The sequence below is a fragment of the Huiozyma naganishii genome, chromosome 10 (genome assembly GCF_000348985.1).
Source record: "Huiozyma naganishii CBS 8797 chromosome 10, complete genome".
Taxonomy (NCBI): domain Eukaryota; kingdom Fungi; phylum Ascomycota; class Saccharomycetes; order Saccharomycetales; family Saccharomycetaceae; genus Huiozyma; species Huiozyma naganishii.
The window spans coordinates 450,915-465,512 of NC_035931.1; the positions used below are offsets into that span (position 1 = coordinate 450,915).

The 14,598-nt window shown below is 47.4% G+C and overlaps 7 protein-coding genes and 1 non-coding gene across 8 annotated transcripts; 3 read left to right on the forward strand and 5 right to left on the reverse strand.

The window, feature by feature from the left end:
- Positions 1-11: 11 nt before the first annotated feature.
- RPL19A (60S ribosomal protein eL19) lies at positions 12-911 on the reverse strand (the record flags this gene model as incomplete). Its single annotated transcript, XM_022610248.1, has 2 exons — positions 12-570; positions 910-911. Coding segments are annotated over 2 exons (561 nt in total).
- A 732-nt stretch (positions 912-1,643) lies between these two features.
- AAC3 (ADP/ATP carrier protein AAC3) lies at positions 1,644-2,558 on the forward strand (the record flags this gene model as incomplete). Its single annotated transcript, XM_022610249.1, has 1 exon — positions 1,644-2,558. One exon carries the CDS (start codon positions 1,644-1,646, stop codon positions 2,556-2,558), a length of 915 nt encoding a protein of 304 aa, XP_022466564.1.
- A 397-nt stretch (positions 2,559-2,955) lies between these two features.
- Positions 2,956-3,038, reverse strand: KNAG0Jtrna7L. Its single transcript has one exon. It is a non-coding gene; the product is annotated as a tRNA-Leu (tRNA).
- A 1,553-nt stretch (positions 3,039-4,591) lies between these two features.
- KNAG0J02400 (uncharacterized protein) lies at positions 4,592-6,895 on the reverse strand (the record flags this gene model as incomplete). The annotated part of the gene is made up of 1 exon (XM_022610250.1): positions 4,592-6,895. The coding sequence occupies one exon, from the start codon at positions 6,893-6,895 to the stop codon at positions 4,592-4,594; it is 2,304 nt and encodes a 767-aa protein (XP_022466565.1).
- Positions 6,896-7,568: 673 nt separating this feature from the next.
- KNAG0J02410 (uncharacterized protein) lies at positions 7,569-7,826 on the reverse strand (the record flags this gene model as incomplete). Its single annotated transcript, XM_022610251.1, has 1 exon — positions 7,569-7,826. One exon carries the CDS (start codon positions 7,824-7,826, stop codon positions 7,569-7,571), a length of 258 nt encoding a protein of 85 aa, XP_022466566.1.
- Positions 7,827-8,175: 349 nt separating this feature from the next.
- On the reverse strand, positions 8,176-10,944 carry KNAG0J02430 (uncharacterized protein; the record flags this gene model as incomplete). Its single annotated transcript, XM_022610253.1, has 1 exon — positions 8,176-10,944. The coding sequence occupies one exon, from the start codon at positions 10,942-10,944 to the stop codon at positions 8,176-8,178; it is 2,769 nt and encodes a 922-aa protein (XP_022466567.1).
- A 642-nt stretch (positions 10,945-11,586) lies between these two features.
- Positions 11,587-12,345, forward strand: KNAG0J02440 (pyridoxal phosphate homeostasis protein; the record flags this gene model as incomplete). Its single annotated transcript, XM_022610254.1, has 1 exon — positions 11,587-12,345. The coding sequence occupies one exon, from the start codon at positions 11,587-11,589 to the stop codon at positions 12,343-12,345; it is 759 nt and encodes a 252-aa protein (XP_022466568.1).
- A 331-nt stretch (positions 12,346-12,676) lies between these two features.
- Positions 12,677-14,566, forward strand: TAH18 (NAPDH-dependent diflavin reductase; the record flags this gene model as incomplete). The annotated part of the gene is made up of 1 exon (XM_022610255.1): positions 12,677-14,566. The coding sequence occupies one exon, from the start codon at positions 12,677-12,679 to the stop codon at positions 14,564-14,566; it is 1,890 nt and encodes a 629-aa protein (XP_022466569.1).
- Between the last annotated feature and the right edge of the window lie 32 nt (positions 14,567-14,598).

The window sequence follows — 14,598 nt, forward strand, 5'->3', positions numbered from 1 at the left end:
TACTGAGTTTCTTATTTCAACAAAGCTTCTCTCTTTTCGGCGACCTTTTGGGCTCTTCTGGCACGAGCGGCCTTGTTCTTGGATCTTCTGGCTTCAGCTTCTTCAGCCAACGCCTTTTCACGTTGAGAGTCAGCCTTGGCTTGGATGATATGTTCGACCAAAGCTCTCTTGTGCTTGAAAGCGTTACCCTTGGACTCCTTGTATAGAGTGTGGTATAGGTGCTTGTCGATCTTACCGGCGTCACGGTACTTGGCCAAGAGTCTTCTCAAGACTCTCAATCTTCTGATCCAGACAACTTGGGATGGCAATCTGGCTTCCTTGGTACCCTTTCTCTTACCGTAACCGGAGTGACGACCAGCTCTCTTGGATAGGGTGTGAGCTCTAGTTCTGGATCTGGAGTGGACGGTGACGGCCTTCTTGACGATGGTACCGTTCTTGACCAACTTTCTGATGGCGTTTCTGGAGTTGGCCTGGGCAATCTCAGAGGTTTCGTTTGGGTCCAACCAAACCTTTCTCTTACCGGCACCGACAACAGAAGCGGCAAGTCTCTTTTGAGTACGTAAGTTAGCCCTGTTGGTAAAAAAAGAATTAGTATGACGAGAGCATGGGGGGGATTGTCAGCACAATTCCATGTTCATTCATGATAATTTGAGATTGTTAGTAAAATGGTTGTGTGGGATGAATGCATGGTTTCTGAATATGGTGAAAGGGTAGAAGAAAAAATCGATGCTTACTCTCCTGTTGGTTGTTCCTTGAAGCCATTATGCTTTTGACCACATATTAAATTAGTTTTGTCATGAACACTTTCAACACACAATTCCTGCATCACTCCTCTCTGTTCTCTTCTCAAAACCTTCCACCAGTCTCAGCATTTCTCTCAGCAATATTTTGGGGCACCTCTAAACATACATTTTTGCTTTGGTTTCCTGAGTTATCGACTATCTAACACTCCTCAAACACTAAACCCACCTGAATAGTATAGAAACCCTCAACGGTGTAAGCGAGATGACCATCTGGCAGAACTGAGGAAAAAAAATTGTTTGCGCTGACACCACACCCGCCGCCGCTACCGTGCCCCCCTGTCTACGCACGCAGAGAACAGTGGGCCGCCAGGCCCACTGTTCCCCTTCAGACATCTCCGCCCAGAGGGGAGCACTGCAGAGAGCGAGAAAACGCAGCACCCGCTCCCTCTCCCAAACAGGAAACCCAGCAGAAAAACAAAAATCTCCAGAAAATGCACGGGTGCACCAACTCAGCAGTCACACAAACCGGCTGCCCCCCACCCAGACCCCCGAACACCGAGAAAACGGACATAACCCCGCCATCGCCCCGCTTTCGCCGAAAAACATCGCCGCGCCCGCGCATATCACTCCCCACGGCCGGCGGCCCACGATCAGAAACCCGTCGCGTTTCATTGGCCGACGGCGCAACCGGCTCTGTGCCCCCCGCACAGTCTTTCGCTGCGAGGACGGGTTTACACACTGTGTGTGGTGTTTTTGCGAGGGCCCGTTCCGTAAAGTATATAAACACGGTCGGGAATTGGGCGTCTGTGGGTCCCTGCAATGCCTGGACGGAATTCTCTCTTTCTCTCCTGAGGATATCTCGACTCTCTGCCTGTATACAGTACCACCACAAACACAGCAATGAGTGACAACAAGCAGTCTAACTTCGCCGTCGACTTTTTGATGGGCGGTGTCTCCGCCGCGGTTGCCAAAACAGTGGCCTCCCCCATCGAGAGAGTCAAGCTTCTGATCCAGAACCAGGACGAGATGATCAAGCAGGGGTCTCTGGACAGAAGGTATAACGGTATTGTCGACTGTTTCAAGAGAACTGCCCAGCAGGAAGGTATTATCTCCTTCTGGAGAGGTAACACTGCCAACGTTATCCGGTACTTCCCCACCCAGGCGCTGAACTTCGCCTTCAAGGATAAGATTAAGCTGATGTTCGGGTTTAAGAAGGAGGAAGGGTACGCTAAGTGGTTTGCCGGTAACTTGGCCTCCGGTGGTGCTGCTGGTGGTCTTTCCCTACTGTTTGTGTACTCTCTAGATTACGCAAGAACTAGATTGGCCGCCGACGCGAAGTCCTCCAAGAAGGGCGGCGAGAGACAATTCAACGGGCTTATCGACGTCTACAAGAAGACTTTGAAGTCTGACGGTATTTCCGGTCTGTACAGAGGGTTTATGCCATCCGTCGTTGGTATCGTCGTCTACAGAGGGTTGTACTTCGGTATGTACGACTCGTTGAAACCATTGCTGCTAACTGGTTCTCTAGAGGGTTCCTTCTTGGCCTCGTTCTTGCTGGGTTGGGTTGTCACCACCGGTGCATCCACTTGCTCGTACCCATTGGACACCATCAGAAGAAGAATGATGATGACCTCGGGCCAAGCTGTCAAGTACAACGGTGCATTCGACGCATTCAGGAAGATCGTCGCCGCTGAAGGTGTTACCTCCTTGTTCAAGGGCTGTGGTGCCAACATTCTAAGAGGTGTTGCCGGTGCCGGTGTCATCTCCATGTACGACCAACTGCAAATGATCCTTTTCGGGAAGAAGTTCAAATAATTGGAAAACTGATGTGAAAGTATGAAGATTGGGCAAAACTCATTCCTTTTTTCATTGTATTTTTTTCTTTCTTTGCCTTTTAGCCTCTGCAAGCTAACTCAGAGGGGACAAATCGATACTGCATTAACCATGTATTTAGAAACCAAAAAACCAAAAAATTATCGATAATCACATACCCGACAGAAGAAGATTAAGTATAAGACATGATAAGAAAAAAATAATAATAGTAATAATAAAGTATATTGCCAATCAACAAAATTTATATATTCAGTTTCATTTTTATTCGCCAACCTCACCACTTTTTGACTCTCTGTGTATTAGTCTAGCAAAGTATCTTTAACAGTGACCTTTCAAAGAAACGTGCGCCATATAGGGGATTGGGAAGGAAAAAAAATACTGAAGGATGCGAGGTTCGAACTCGCGCGGACACAGTCCAACAGATCTTAAGTCTGCCGCCTTAGACCACTCGGCCAACCCTCCGTGAAAGAATCTCAATTTTGAAAAATATGCTTCGCTTTGTTGTAAACATTGTTTTGCAACTACAGATTGATAAATGACACGGTGAGTAGTGGTTTTCTCGTAACATAGTGTAAAGAGCAGAATGCAACTAACCAAAATACAAGTGTCATCACAAAATAGATAATGTTAAATCATGAATAACAAACCGAAGGGGTATTCCAGAGGGGAAGTTACACATTTTTAGGACGTCATTTGAGCATAGCCTTCCTGTAGGGAAAAATAGAATTTCAGCTTTGCCCGAGAACAGCTACAAGCTCTTAAAAAACCCATATTCAACATAATTTATGCTTTCGAGAAGTATATACTGGTCATAAATATTTGGTTGTAGATCCACTTATATACAAACTGATTAATAATCGATACCACTAACAAACAATGCTTAACTAATATAATGACTTCCTGATATGAACCAAAACATATGGGTACTTTGCACTGTAATTCTTAGAACATTATTGTTTGTGTTTTATGAAATTATTTATTGACTTTTAGCAATAGGCTCGTGGCTCTATATTATTTGCACCCAGATACGTGGGCTTTACAAAAGTTTTAAAAACTATACAATGCTTCTATATGACTTACTTAACGTGTGAACAACGGAACCATATGGCTTCTATGTCTTTCGCAAATCAATTATTTAAAAAGGGTTAGGAAACGAAATGGTGACCAGGGGTATGAATGTTTCGCTGCTTACAACTTTGTAGAGGTACGCTAAGAGAAGTGGTAAATTGAAAGTGAGATCACTGGATATTAACAATCCAAGTAGCAGATAACGTCTAATTTGTATTGTTCTTTTCTCATTTTTCTCAACCCTCCAGCCGAATTACAAGAAAGAATAACTGCGCTTTCTCAAGCTTCGTTCATCCATTGTCTACAGCACCGAAGCACGACATTCTTTCCTCATTATCGTCGGCGCCAGTGCTCCATCTCAAATAAATATTAGTACTGGTTACGCTTTTCAAAGTCAAAATATCGATCTCTTAAAAACCCATCTCCCGGGGAACAACAGAGGTTGTAGCCAACAGCGACATTACATAACACTCAGCTATCCAGATTTCTCCAATGAAACACAATTTTTTGTGCTAACTTTCTTCTTTAGCCGGACTTTTCTGCAAAGCCTGTACTTTACTAATTACAGATTTGCTCAAACGCGGTAAAAATAAGAGTCGTCTCGTAATACCGCCACAGATACTTGAGCTAATTTTTCTTAGGTGATACCTTTGTGGACGAGTTGCCCATGCAGCCGTCATCTGTAGCCCACTGAATGTCGCGACAGTGGAGTGATTCTTTCCTTGTTGGGCCCAGCAGTGACTTTCTTTCCTTTCGACTCACTTTACCTTCTATCGAATCACCCATAGCAGCGAATGTATTGACTTTACTTTAGTGTTTGCTATTGTAATCATCAGTTGACAGGGGGGAACAAACCCGCAACCAGTGAAGAGTTCTCAATTTTGAATTCCACTTTCCCTTATTGTCCCTTGTCTTTTGGACCTAACACAGGTGTTTCGTTTACGCCATTATATTGACTCATCTATGTGCCTTGATGTTTTACTCTTCTGTGAAGAAGAAGAATTTACCTTTGAACGGGAGTCGTTATGAGACTGCTTCTTCGTACGTGCAGTTGAAACGGGTTCCACTCTATCAGTCTGCGAGGAGTTCGACTTTGAGCGAGTGTGATTGTGTAATCGATCTTTCTTTAAATCTGATTTACCTTTCTGTAACGGTGATCCGTTCGCCTTTGACCGATCGCTATCTAATTGTTGCTTCGTGACATCCGCTTTCCCTTTGTCTGATAAATCTGTATTTGATTCAGGCCCAGTCTCATTAGCTGGTTGCTCCTTTGTGGTACCCCCTTTACCCCTCTGTGAAGATGATGTATTCGACTTTGATCGGACCTGATTACGGGATTGCTCCTTCTTGACATCCGCCTTACCCTTTTGCAATGGCGAAGAATTTGACTTTGACCGGATGTGATTACGAAATTGCTCTTTCTTGGCATCAGTCTTGCCCTTCTGTAACTGTGATGCATTCGACTTCGCCCTAGTCCAATTATTTGGTTGGCCTCTCATGGCATCCGCCTTACACTTCTGCCCTGGAGATGAATTCAATTTCGACCGAGAATCGTTACCTGACTGCCCCTTCCCGGCGCGTTCCTTATCCTTTTGTCCCAAAGATGCATCGGACTTGGACCCGGTGTCTTTATCTGAATGTTCCCTCGTGGCGTCCACTTTACTCTTTTGTGCCGAAGAGCGACTCAATTTTGACCGAGTATCGTTAACAGACTGTTCCTTTCCGGTGCTTGCTTTGTCCTTCTGTCCCGGTAATGCATTCGATTTGGATCCGGTGTTGTTATTCGATTGTTCCTTCCCGGCGCCCGCCTTGTGCTTCTGTCCCGCAGATGCAGTTGACTTGAACCCGGTGTCGTTATCAGACTGCCCCATAGTAGTATCTGTTTTACCCTTACGTGCAGGCGGCGGGTATGATTTTGATCGAGCCCCATTAACCCGTTGGTCCCTGTTGGTGTCCGAGTTGTCAACCTGCACTGACGATGACGAGTTCGATTTTGGCCTCGCGTGGCCTTGTGTCTGTTCCCTCGCCGTGCTAGGTTTACTCCTCTGCAAGGCGGACGCGTTGAAGTTCATCGCATCCCGTTTCGGGTTGTGAGGGTAGTAGTACCTCTCGTTGAAGTACTCGATGTCGTTCCCCCTCCGAGCAAGAATCTTCCCGACGTGCAGTGCTGCCTCTGCAATGGACTTTGCGATGCCCTGTATTTCGAGGATCCTCTCGTCCGAGTCCGGCAGAAACTCCCTTGTAGCGAGCATCTTCACGTCATACCTCCTGTGCAGGCTCGACAGCACGGCGCCGTTCTTCCCGAACACACGAGAGAGCTGGCTGTTGCTCGCAACTATGTGGATTGTGTAGACGTCGGAGAGGTCATCGACATGTGGGAACTTTTCCTCGCTTGGGCTGCCCATCCATTGTTTGAGGAACCTGTACGCCTGGTATTTGTTCCTAAGCGCAGGCTCTATCGAATCGACAAGCGTGCCCACGACAAAAGCCAAAGCTGAGGACAGATTTTTGGGCTCACCCCTGCACAGCAACAATCTATCAGAACAGTCCTCTCGTTTCCTGGTGATGGCCATTTTAATCTGGAAGGTTTTCCTGATGAGTTGTAGCGTGATAGAATCGGGGCCCAGGAGCATTTCAGCCTCGTGATTCGAGATTAGGAACCGTAAACGGATATCCTGTATGTCCTCCGCATCGCGCCTCTTCTTAGAGTTCGCATTCTTACCGTTCGATTTCACCTCTGCAGTCTTATTCTTAGGCATTGTATTGGACGGTACGGTCGCTGATCCACCGGCATTGACCGAATTGCGCCGTTTGCAGTTTTCATGTTTATTGAGCAGCGGGGACAAGTCACTATCGGTCGTAATTTTCGTCTCCGGGACAACTTCCCGCTCGCATTCACTGTCTTGATTACCCAATTCAGGTACCGTACTTTGCAAAGTTGCAGGTTCACGGACCGCCGACGGTCCCACCGCGGGCACGTCAAAATCCCAGAGTGTAGAACTTGCACTTACGGCGCCACTGCCTATAAGCAGCCGCTGCTGTTGCAACGCATTGGATTGCAAAACTTGATACAGACAATTCCTGCTGACAGAATCCTCCCAGAAGCTCTGCGGTACAGACCCATCAAGCGACACGCTGCAGATATGTAAAGGCAATTGACCACTCGCTTGCAAAGACCAGCCATTGTTGCTGTTGGGGGGGAACCCGTAGCGGAATGGACCTGAGAACACGGGATGCAATCCTAATGCCATGTTTCTAGAGAGGGATTGCGCACTCACGGGGGGGTGGCTGTACTGGTCTCTCCCCGTAAAACATGCACGAAATGATTTTCCAAAGGACTTACCAGTGCTTGGAAAGGGGGAGTCCGGTAGAATGGTGATTAACCGTTGTTGAGCAACCTCTCTTCCCACGATCGTATTATAAAGCAAATTTCACCCATCCACCTTCGAGCGAGCCCGAGAGAACAAAACCTTCCTGCTTCTGTACAGCTCTGCTAGTAGAAGTGGAAGGCGGGTACAGCGCGATCGGGTTGAGGCTCGGCTGAAACATTGTCTGCGCCCCACGCGCAATACAGATCTATACTGCCGTGGGCCCCTTTTACTGTGTAATGGGCGCTGAAAAATATCCAGCATGCACAATAGATGCAAGTAAATGCGGGTGTCGACCGGGCATACCCGAGTCACCGTAACCCATCCCACTGTGTGCGTGTGTGTGTCTGTGTGAGCATGATTCACATGAAAGGCTAACTGAAAACACGACGTCTAGCGACAGTGGGATCTTTATTGTGAAGTCGATATTCGTATTTCCGGTAATTACTTTCGCAATGCGTTATTAACTTACTTAGCGGTGCAGAACTGACATAGCTGCTTGCAATGAATATATATGTGCGTGTGTAGATGTATATGTATGAAAAAGACGTTGGGATCAGTGATGACCTGCCAGTTGAACCAGATGGTCACGGGCCGCTCCGTAGATGTCAGCGATCACCTGCTCGTCTTTCACAATGTAACCTCTCGACATGTCGTCCTCCAGCACCGTCGTGCAATTTGGCCCGGCTTTCTTCTCGATGAAGTCACGGTACCCCTCCACGGTGGTCAGTTCCACTGGGGCGCTGCGCAGAAACGAGTTTGTAGAGTGTGAGTACTCGGAACTCAGCTTGTACAGAGGTTCACCAACAGCCATATCCTACAAGAACGTGATACTTGGTTGCTGTATGTTGGGGTGGGGGAGATCGACAAACGACACTAACACATAAAAGTGCATCGGATCTGTCGATCTCATCACTGCACTACCTTTCCCCCTTTTATACCCTCCCTTTACACCGCTCTTTTCACTGCCACACGTTTTTTCCCTTACCTTTTGACTCTTTTGACGCTTTGAATAAGTGCGATGCGCCAGACGGCTGCGAGGGAATAGGGGTTCCTTCAAGAACCGTCTGCGACGCATGTGTCATTGCTACACTCGACTTACGGAGAACTGTAATACATCTAAGTACGTAATAAAGAGAGTGGGAGAGAGAGAGAAAACAGATCTATAACTTCTTCTTCAGCTTGTGCAGTAGACCCTTCTTGTGCTTCTTGTCGGGACGCATTGACGTGGAGGAGTTTGACGTGTGCATCGACGCCATGCTGCCGTTCGTACCTGCTTCTTGCTGTTGCTGCTGTGCATCGTGGTGGTGGTGATGGTGATGATGAGGCAGTGGGATCGAGGGAGCAGGGACACCCATCACCGTATGGCGCTTGGAGTGAGCTTGTGTAGATTTCCCCCGTGCGCCTGGCACCTCGTCATCGTCGTCCGGACCACGTGTGGACACGGGCCCACTGTCGCTTTCGGCGCTGTCGATGTCGATGAAGGGAGACGATTTCAATGACCGCGTAGTACCGTTCGTGACAGAGGTCTGTGGGGCGGTGACGGCCACGGCCGGCTTATCAGTCACGCTTTGCGAATTCGTAGAGACCGCCTTGGAGGCCAGGGCTGGTTCTGTAACGCTCTCAGCCACTGCCGCTCCACTTTGTTCCGTTTCCACCATGGAGCCCGACCCTTCCGGAACAGAACTGTCCTCTTTCCCGACACTCGCAGAGTTCGCAAACGAGGTGCGCGACTGCATTACAGCGGTCCCATCAGCGTTAAACCTCTTGCTATAGTTTTTGGAGGTCGGAATTATCGTAGGAACCGTTGCACCAGCAACACTAGACGAGGAAGTCGCGAAATTGCCGTTGTACTCTGATATTTTGCTTATATTCTTATTCTTTGGCTTACTCTCCTCGTTGCTCGGCGTCCTGACCTGTTCACTGGGCTTCTCAGTCTCATCCAGGGGACCATCTTTCTTACTCAATTGCGATTCCTGTTCGTGGCTTGGCTGTGGTTGCCCTCTTTGGGTCAACTCATTCACCTCGCTGGAAATGTTGATATCGTGACCAGTGGTGCTTGATTCCTTGATCGTCTTGTCCATGGGGACAGTCTCGAAATCGTGTTTTTCAATGTCCATGGGGACAATGACGGTCGCATCCGGTTTCTGTGGGGAATCTGGAACGATCCCGTACCCAACTGTTTCTTGCTCATAGTCCTTGAAATACTTCTTAAGGATGATGAAAACGATCAGCGTGATATGCTCAATGGCCACGGCAAAGAAAAAAATCGAGGACCAACTTCTGGCTAGTGGGTTACGAATGAACCACGCGGCGTGACTGTCGAGCAAAGTTGTCTTGCCGACTCCTGGCAAGTAACAGTATCTGTACATGAACATTGATGTGGAGCAGACAATGACACCAAACCAAGCGATTATTTTGAGTATGTCATCCCATGGACGAATACCTGCAAGAGTCACTGTGTGGCCTGCACATTGGGCGTCGCTGTCGTCGTCGAATGGGACAGTGGCAGGCCTTGACTTCTTCAGTGCTTTGATCATATCGCTCTTCAGTACCAGTCTGTTCACAAGAAGCAGAACGAGCGGTGCTAGTGGCCATATGTTAGAAAACATGGCGATGAATCCAAATTGCAGGACAGTCTTTTTGAATGCGCTCTCAACGTCGAATTCTTCCGTGATTTGCGTGTCAAACATTTTCGCCCTTTGCCAGTACCTGTACTCCCTTGGATGTTCATTCTTGATCGTCAACTCCGCATCAACCTCCTTCGTCCCTTTTGAGGATTTCTTCCCGACATATTTCTTCAACAGAACTGGGATAATGTGATCCGTGGCGTACAAGATGACTTGGTTGGGGAACACAAAAAAGAACAGTTGCTTTTGGTGGCGTTTGGTGTTGATCGTAAACACGTTTGATATAACGGGGACCCCACATTTGCTGATCTTGTTCTTCACTCCGTTTGTGAACAAATGGCCCAGGGGCAAGTACACGAACAAAGTTATCAACAGTGGCATATAGGTAGCGCAGAATGTCAGAGCAAAATTCTTTTCCGTCCTGGAGTGTGCTGGGTATGCACTGTTTTCGAATCTGATAAATCTCTCGACGAAGAAAGTGTTGTAAATCCTAGTCAGAAGTGGAACAAACACAATCATGGACACTGTGGGGACTAGAGACAGGATGGATTTGAAAGGGCCCGTGTAGATCTGTGTACTGAAGATCTCGAGGCCGAAACACAAAAATTGGAACGCTACCAAAATCAAAACGAAAAGAACAGAAACGGGGACTGAAAGAAGTTTCCTTTTCAACACGGCGCGCGGACTACTAAAATCTCCGACTGGCGGTAAGCTGACCACGGTTTTGCCAAACAACTTGGCATAGTACCCCTGTTTGGAGTAGACCCACGACGTGACAAAAGTAACTGACCATACATTCAACACTACCGAGTAGAATTTATTAAACTCTGCAGGTTTTGAAGTGGATCCAACAAAATGAACGATTGTCCCGACAATTGCTAAAAACCTCAGATACTTTTCGTAGTGTGTACAAAAGGCAAAATACAGAGCCTGTGTTGGGTTCTTCGTCAAATGGGCAAAATTGGCCAATTCAAAATCCTTGGGTATTGGGAACGAGAACATCCCTTTGTTCAGCCTCATCCCCAACGTATCTAATTTCCTAGTCCTGTCGTTGTCATAGAGGGGGATACACTTGTTTACCACCAAATGTAGACTTTGCCTTAATACTTTACACAGAGCTGCATATTCAATCATGCAGTCAATTCTCAAAAAGGCATACTTGCTAGTATTTTCGTTCCCAACTTTAACAATAGTGTCCAAGTCTATATGTTCCAGCGCAGCCACAACCTGGGTTTCATTCTCTGGTGTATTCTGGAACACCAGCACACAATTGGGATCCAATTCCTCAAGATCCCTTGCCATTATTCTTCAATTAACTCTATCAGAGGAGAAAATCCCAAACAAAATAACGAAAAAGGGGAAGTAGAAGAAGCCAATTCAAAACGTAGTCACCAATTACAAAACTTCCCACCTGCCAAAATAATTGAGAGCGGGGGTCTCTTAGCAGTGGATATATATATATACAGTACCCACCCAAATACACCCTGGTATAAGAAACCGGGACTACCGAAGAGCTTCCGTGAACTTCCGCTTGTTGTCAGAAACTGAACAAAGAACGAAATTCGACAATTTTTATTTTATTCCAGAAATGTGAAGTCCGGGTAACACGCCGGGATTTACCGCGAGGCGCGGGGCGCGCGTCTGCCAGATCTTGCGATGTCATGGTTACTGTGAGTTAATAGTCTTTATATCTTAGTGGAGGACATCGCAGGTCGCAGTAGAGAGTAGGAGTCAGCCTCTGCTCCCCCCACGCTGGGATAACAGTGACTCAACACACCATCTCTCCCTCTATCACTGAAAAATTTTCTGGAAAATTTCACTCGAATTGGAATTTTGACTGTTATATAAATGGGACTGGCCTACGCTTAAGCGAATGAAGGTGTGTAGGGGGCATGGGTTGCCTAGTGTTTCGTGGACACCACAGCTGCTTCAAAATAACGTAATATGCCCGGTGATACAATGATCACATACTCTAAGGAGCGGCAGGCCGAGCTAGTCGCTCGTTACGATGCAGTCAAGGCGCGGATCGACGCAGAGGAGTCACAAGCACCTGTATTGCTTCTCGCAGTGGGCAAATTGAAGCCAGCTAGTGACATCCAGATTCTGTACGACCACGGTGTCAGACATTTTGGGGAAAACTACGTGCAGGAATTGGAGCAGAAATCGAAATTGCTACCGGGGGACATCTGTTGGCACTTTATTGGTGGGTTGCAAACGAATAAATGTAAAGATCTTGCCAAGATACCAAACTTGCACGTCGTGGAGACAATCGACTCTTTGAAAAAAATCAAGAAATTGCAGGAGTGTAGAGCCAAGTACCAGCCGGATCAACCCGCCATCAAGTGCAATATCCAGATAAACACCTCGCAGGAGGACCAGAAGGCAGGGTTGACCTCGGAGGAGGATATATTTGCCCTCGTGGAGTTCTGCCTGTCTGAACATGCATCCCATGTTCAACTAGCTGGGCTCATGACCATCGGGTCCTGGGACACATCGCACGAGGACACTGGCGAGAATAAAGATTTTGCAATGCTCGTGGAATGGAAGAAGAAAATTGATGCTAGATTTGGAACGAGTCTCTCTCTGTCAATGGGTATGAGTGCGGACTACAAGCACGCTATCAAACAGGGGTCCACCGAGGTCAGAATCGGTACAGACATTTTCGGTTCCAGACCAGCAAGGAGTGAAGCCCATATTCTGTGAACGGGGGTAGCATCCTGCCCTGACTGGCATATACACAACTACCACTTTGCATTGATTCGATAACACGAATCTCCATCAACATATCAAGTATCCCCACGGATGTCATCTACCGACCACTGACACCCCATATTCCACTCTTTTTGTGTGTGGAAAAAATATCCAAGAATATTTTTTTTTCCGTCTCACTACGTAATTTGTTCATCTGTGTAATGCCGATGATATATATATATATATAAACTGAGAAAACTGTGTAATCAAATCCCTTCTGCGATGACATCTGCAACACGGCACTCACTGTTCAACAGTATCAAGGCCCGCCAAGTATAGAGAAATGTCATCAAGCAGGATCCTGGTCCTGTACGGGTCCGAAACGGGCAACGCACAGGACTTCGCGACCATCTTATCCACAAAGTTGAGACGATTGCATTTTGCCAACACTTTGAGTTCGCTTGGTGATCTGCCACCAGAGGCTATTTTGAAGGCGAGGTATGTGTTTTTGTTGGTATCTACGACGGGCCAGGGGGAATTACCGAGGAATGTGCATGAGTCGGCCACGCGAAATCAGAAAACACTATGGAGTTTACTGAAGAAGAAACATATCGAGAAGGATTTTTTGATCCATTTGAAAGTAGCGTTTTTTGGGTTAGGTGATTCGTGCTACCCGAAATTCAATTACGGGGTACGGAAATTGCATGCAAGGTTTGTCGACCAGCTGGGCGCTCAAGAAATATTTGATAGATTGGAGGCCGATGAGCAAGGAATGGCCGGGAGTAATAAAGGTACAGGGCTTGGTGTCGAGTCCGTGTATTTTGAATTTGAAAAGAGAGTGATCTCATATCTGATGGAAAAGTTCCCAACGAGGAGGGTCGCCTCAGGGGAGAGCATACCAAGGACAGAGATCGACAGAGCTACTTTTTTGGAACCTAAATCGTTCTTGAAAGTTTCCTCTGATGGCGCTACAGTGACGAAGAAGGATATAGTTTTTGAAGGTGACTCCTCGATTCATTGGGGGGAGGTTGTGCGGAATGAAAGGATCACCGCTAGCGATCATTTCCAAGATGTTAGAGATTTTGGGTTTGTTAACAGTGACTCCACGGCGGATCCAGTCAAATATTACCCAGGGGATACAGCAGCGATCTACCCTTGCAATTCTGACACGGAGGTCGAACGGTTCTTGGAAAACCAGACGCACTGGAGACCCCACGTTGATAAGGAACTGACGTTTACAAATGGTATTCCAGAGGGTCTTCGCGGCATCAGTGGAGGGATTGTACAACCGCTGACATTGCGCAACCTTCTAAAATACCATCTTGATATTATGAGCATTCCGCGGTCCAGTTTCTTTATGAAGATATGGACGTTTGCGACAGACGTTTCGCGAATGGAGCGAGGTGCTGAACAATTGACTGATCAGCGCGAGAAGTTGAGAGAGTTCGGGTACGACGAGGACATGCAAGAGTTGTTCGACTACTGTAACAGACCCAGACGGTCTGTCGTGGAGGTTCTTGACGATTTCTTGTCCGTGAGGTTACCCTGGGAGTACTGTTTGGATTACTTCCCCATCATCAAACCACGGTACTACTCCATTTCGAGCGGCGCTTGTTCACCAGAGGTGCGGCTGACCGTTGCCGTGGTGCAGTACCGTACGGTTTTGCGGCATATCCGCCGTGGGGTCTGCACCACTTACATGTCGGGATTGAGGAGCGGCGATACGTTGCGATACAAGATCAACGAGAACAGACTTCTCTCCTCGGATCTCGACGGCCCCCCCCTGATTTTAGTCGGGCCTGGGGTTGGCATTGCCCCGATCATGTCATTGTTGAGGACGCACCCAAGCCCTCTACCGCCCGGTAAGACGCATGTCTACTTCGGCTGCCGTATCAAGGACAAGGACTATCTGTTCGAGGAGGAATTGGAAGGTCTTTCCCACAATGGATCGATCCTGTTGCACCCAGTGTTTTCTCGGGACAGGGAGAACTCACCCACGACAAAGTACGTGCAGGATGTGTTGTGGGAGATGGGTGAGGAACTGACGCAGTTACTAGTATCAGAGCAAGGTTTGTTCTACCTGTGTGGGTCATCTGGGAAGATGCCGCTGCAAGTGCGGCTCACGCTTGTGGAGATGTTGAAAAGATGGGGTGGGTTTAAGGATGACCAGTCTGCGACGGACTTTTTGAAAGAGATGGAGCGCAATGGACGGTACTTACAAGAGACGTGGTAATACGTGCATGCATTATACTGTAGTGTATATAT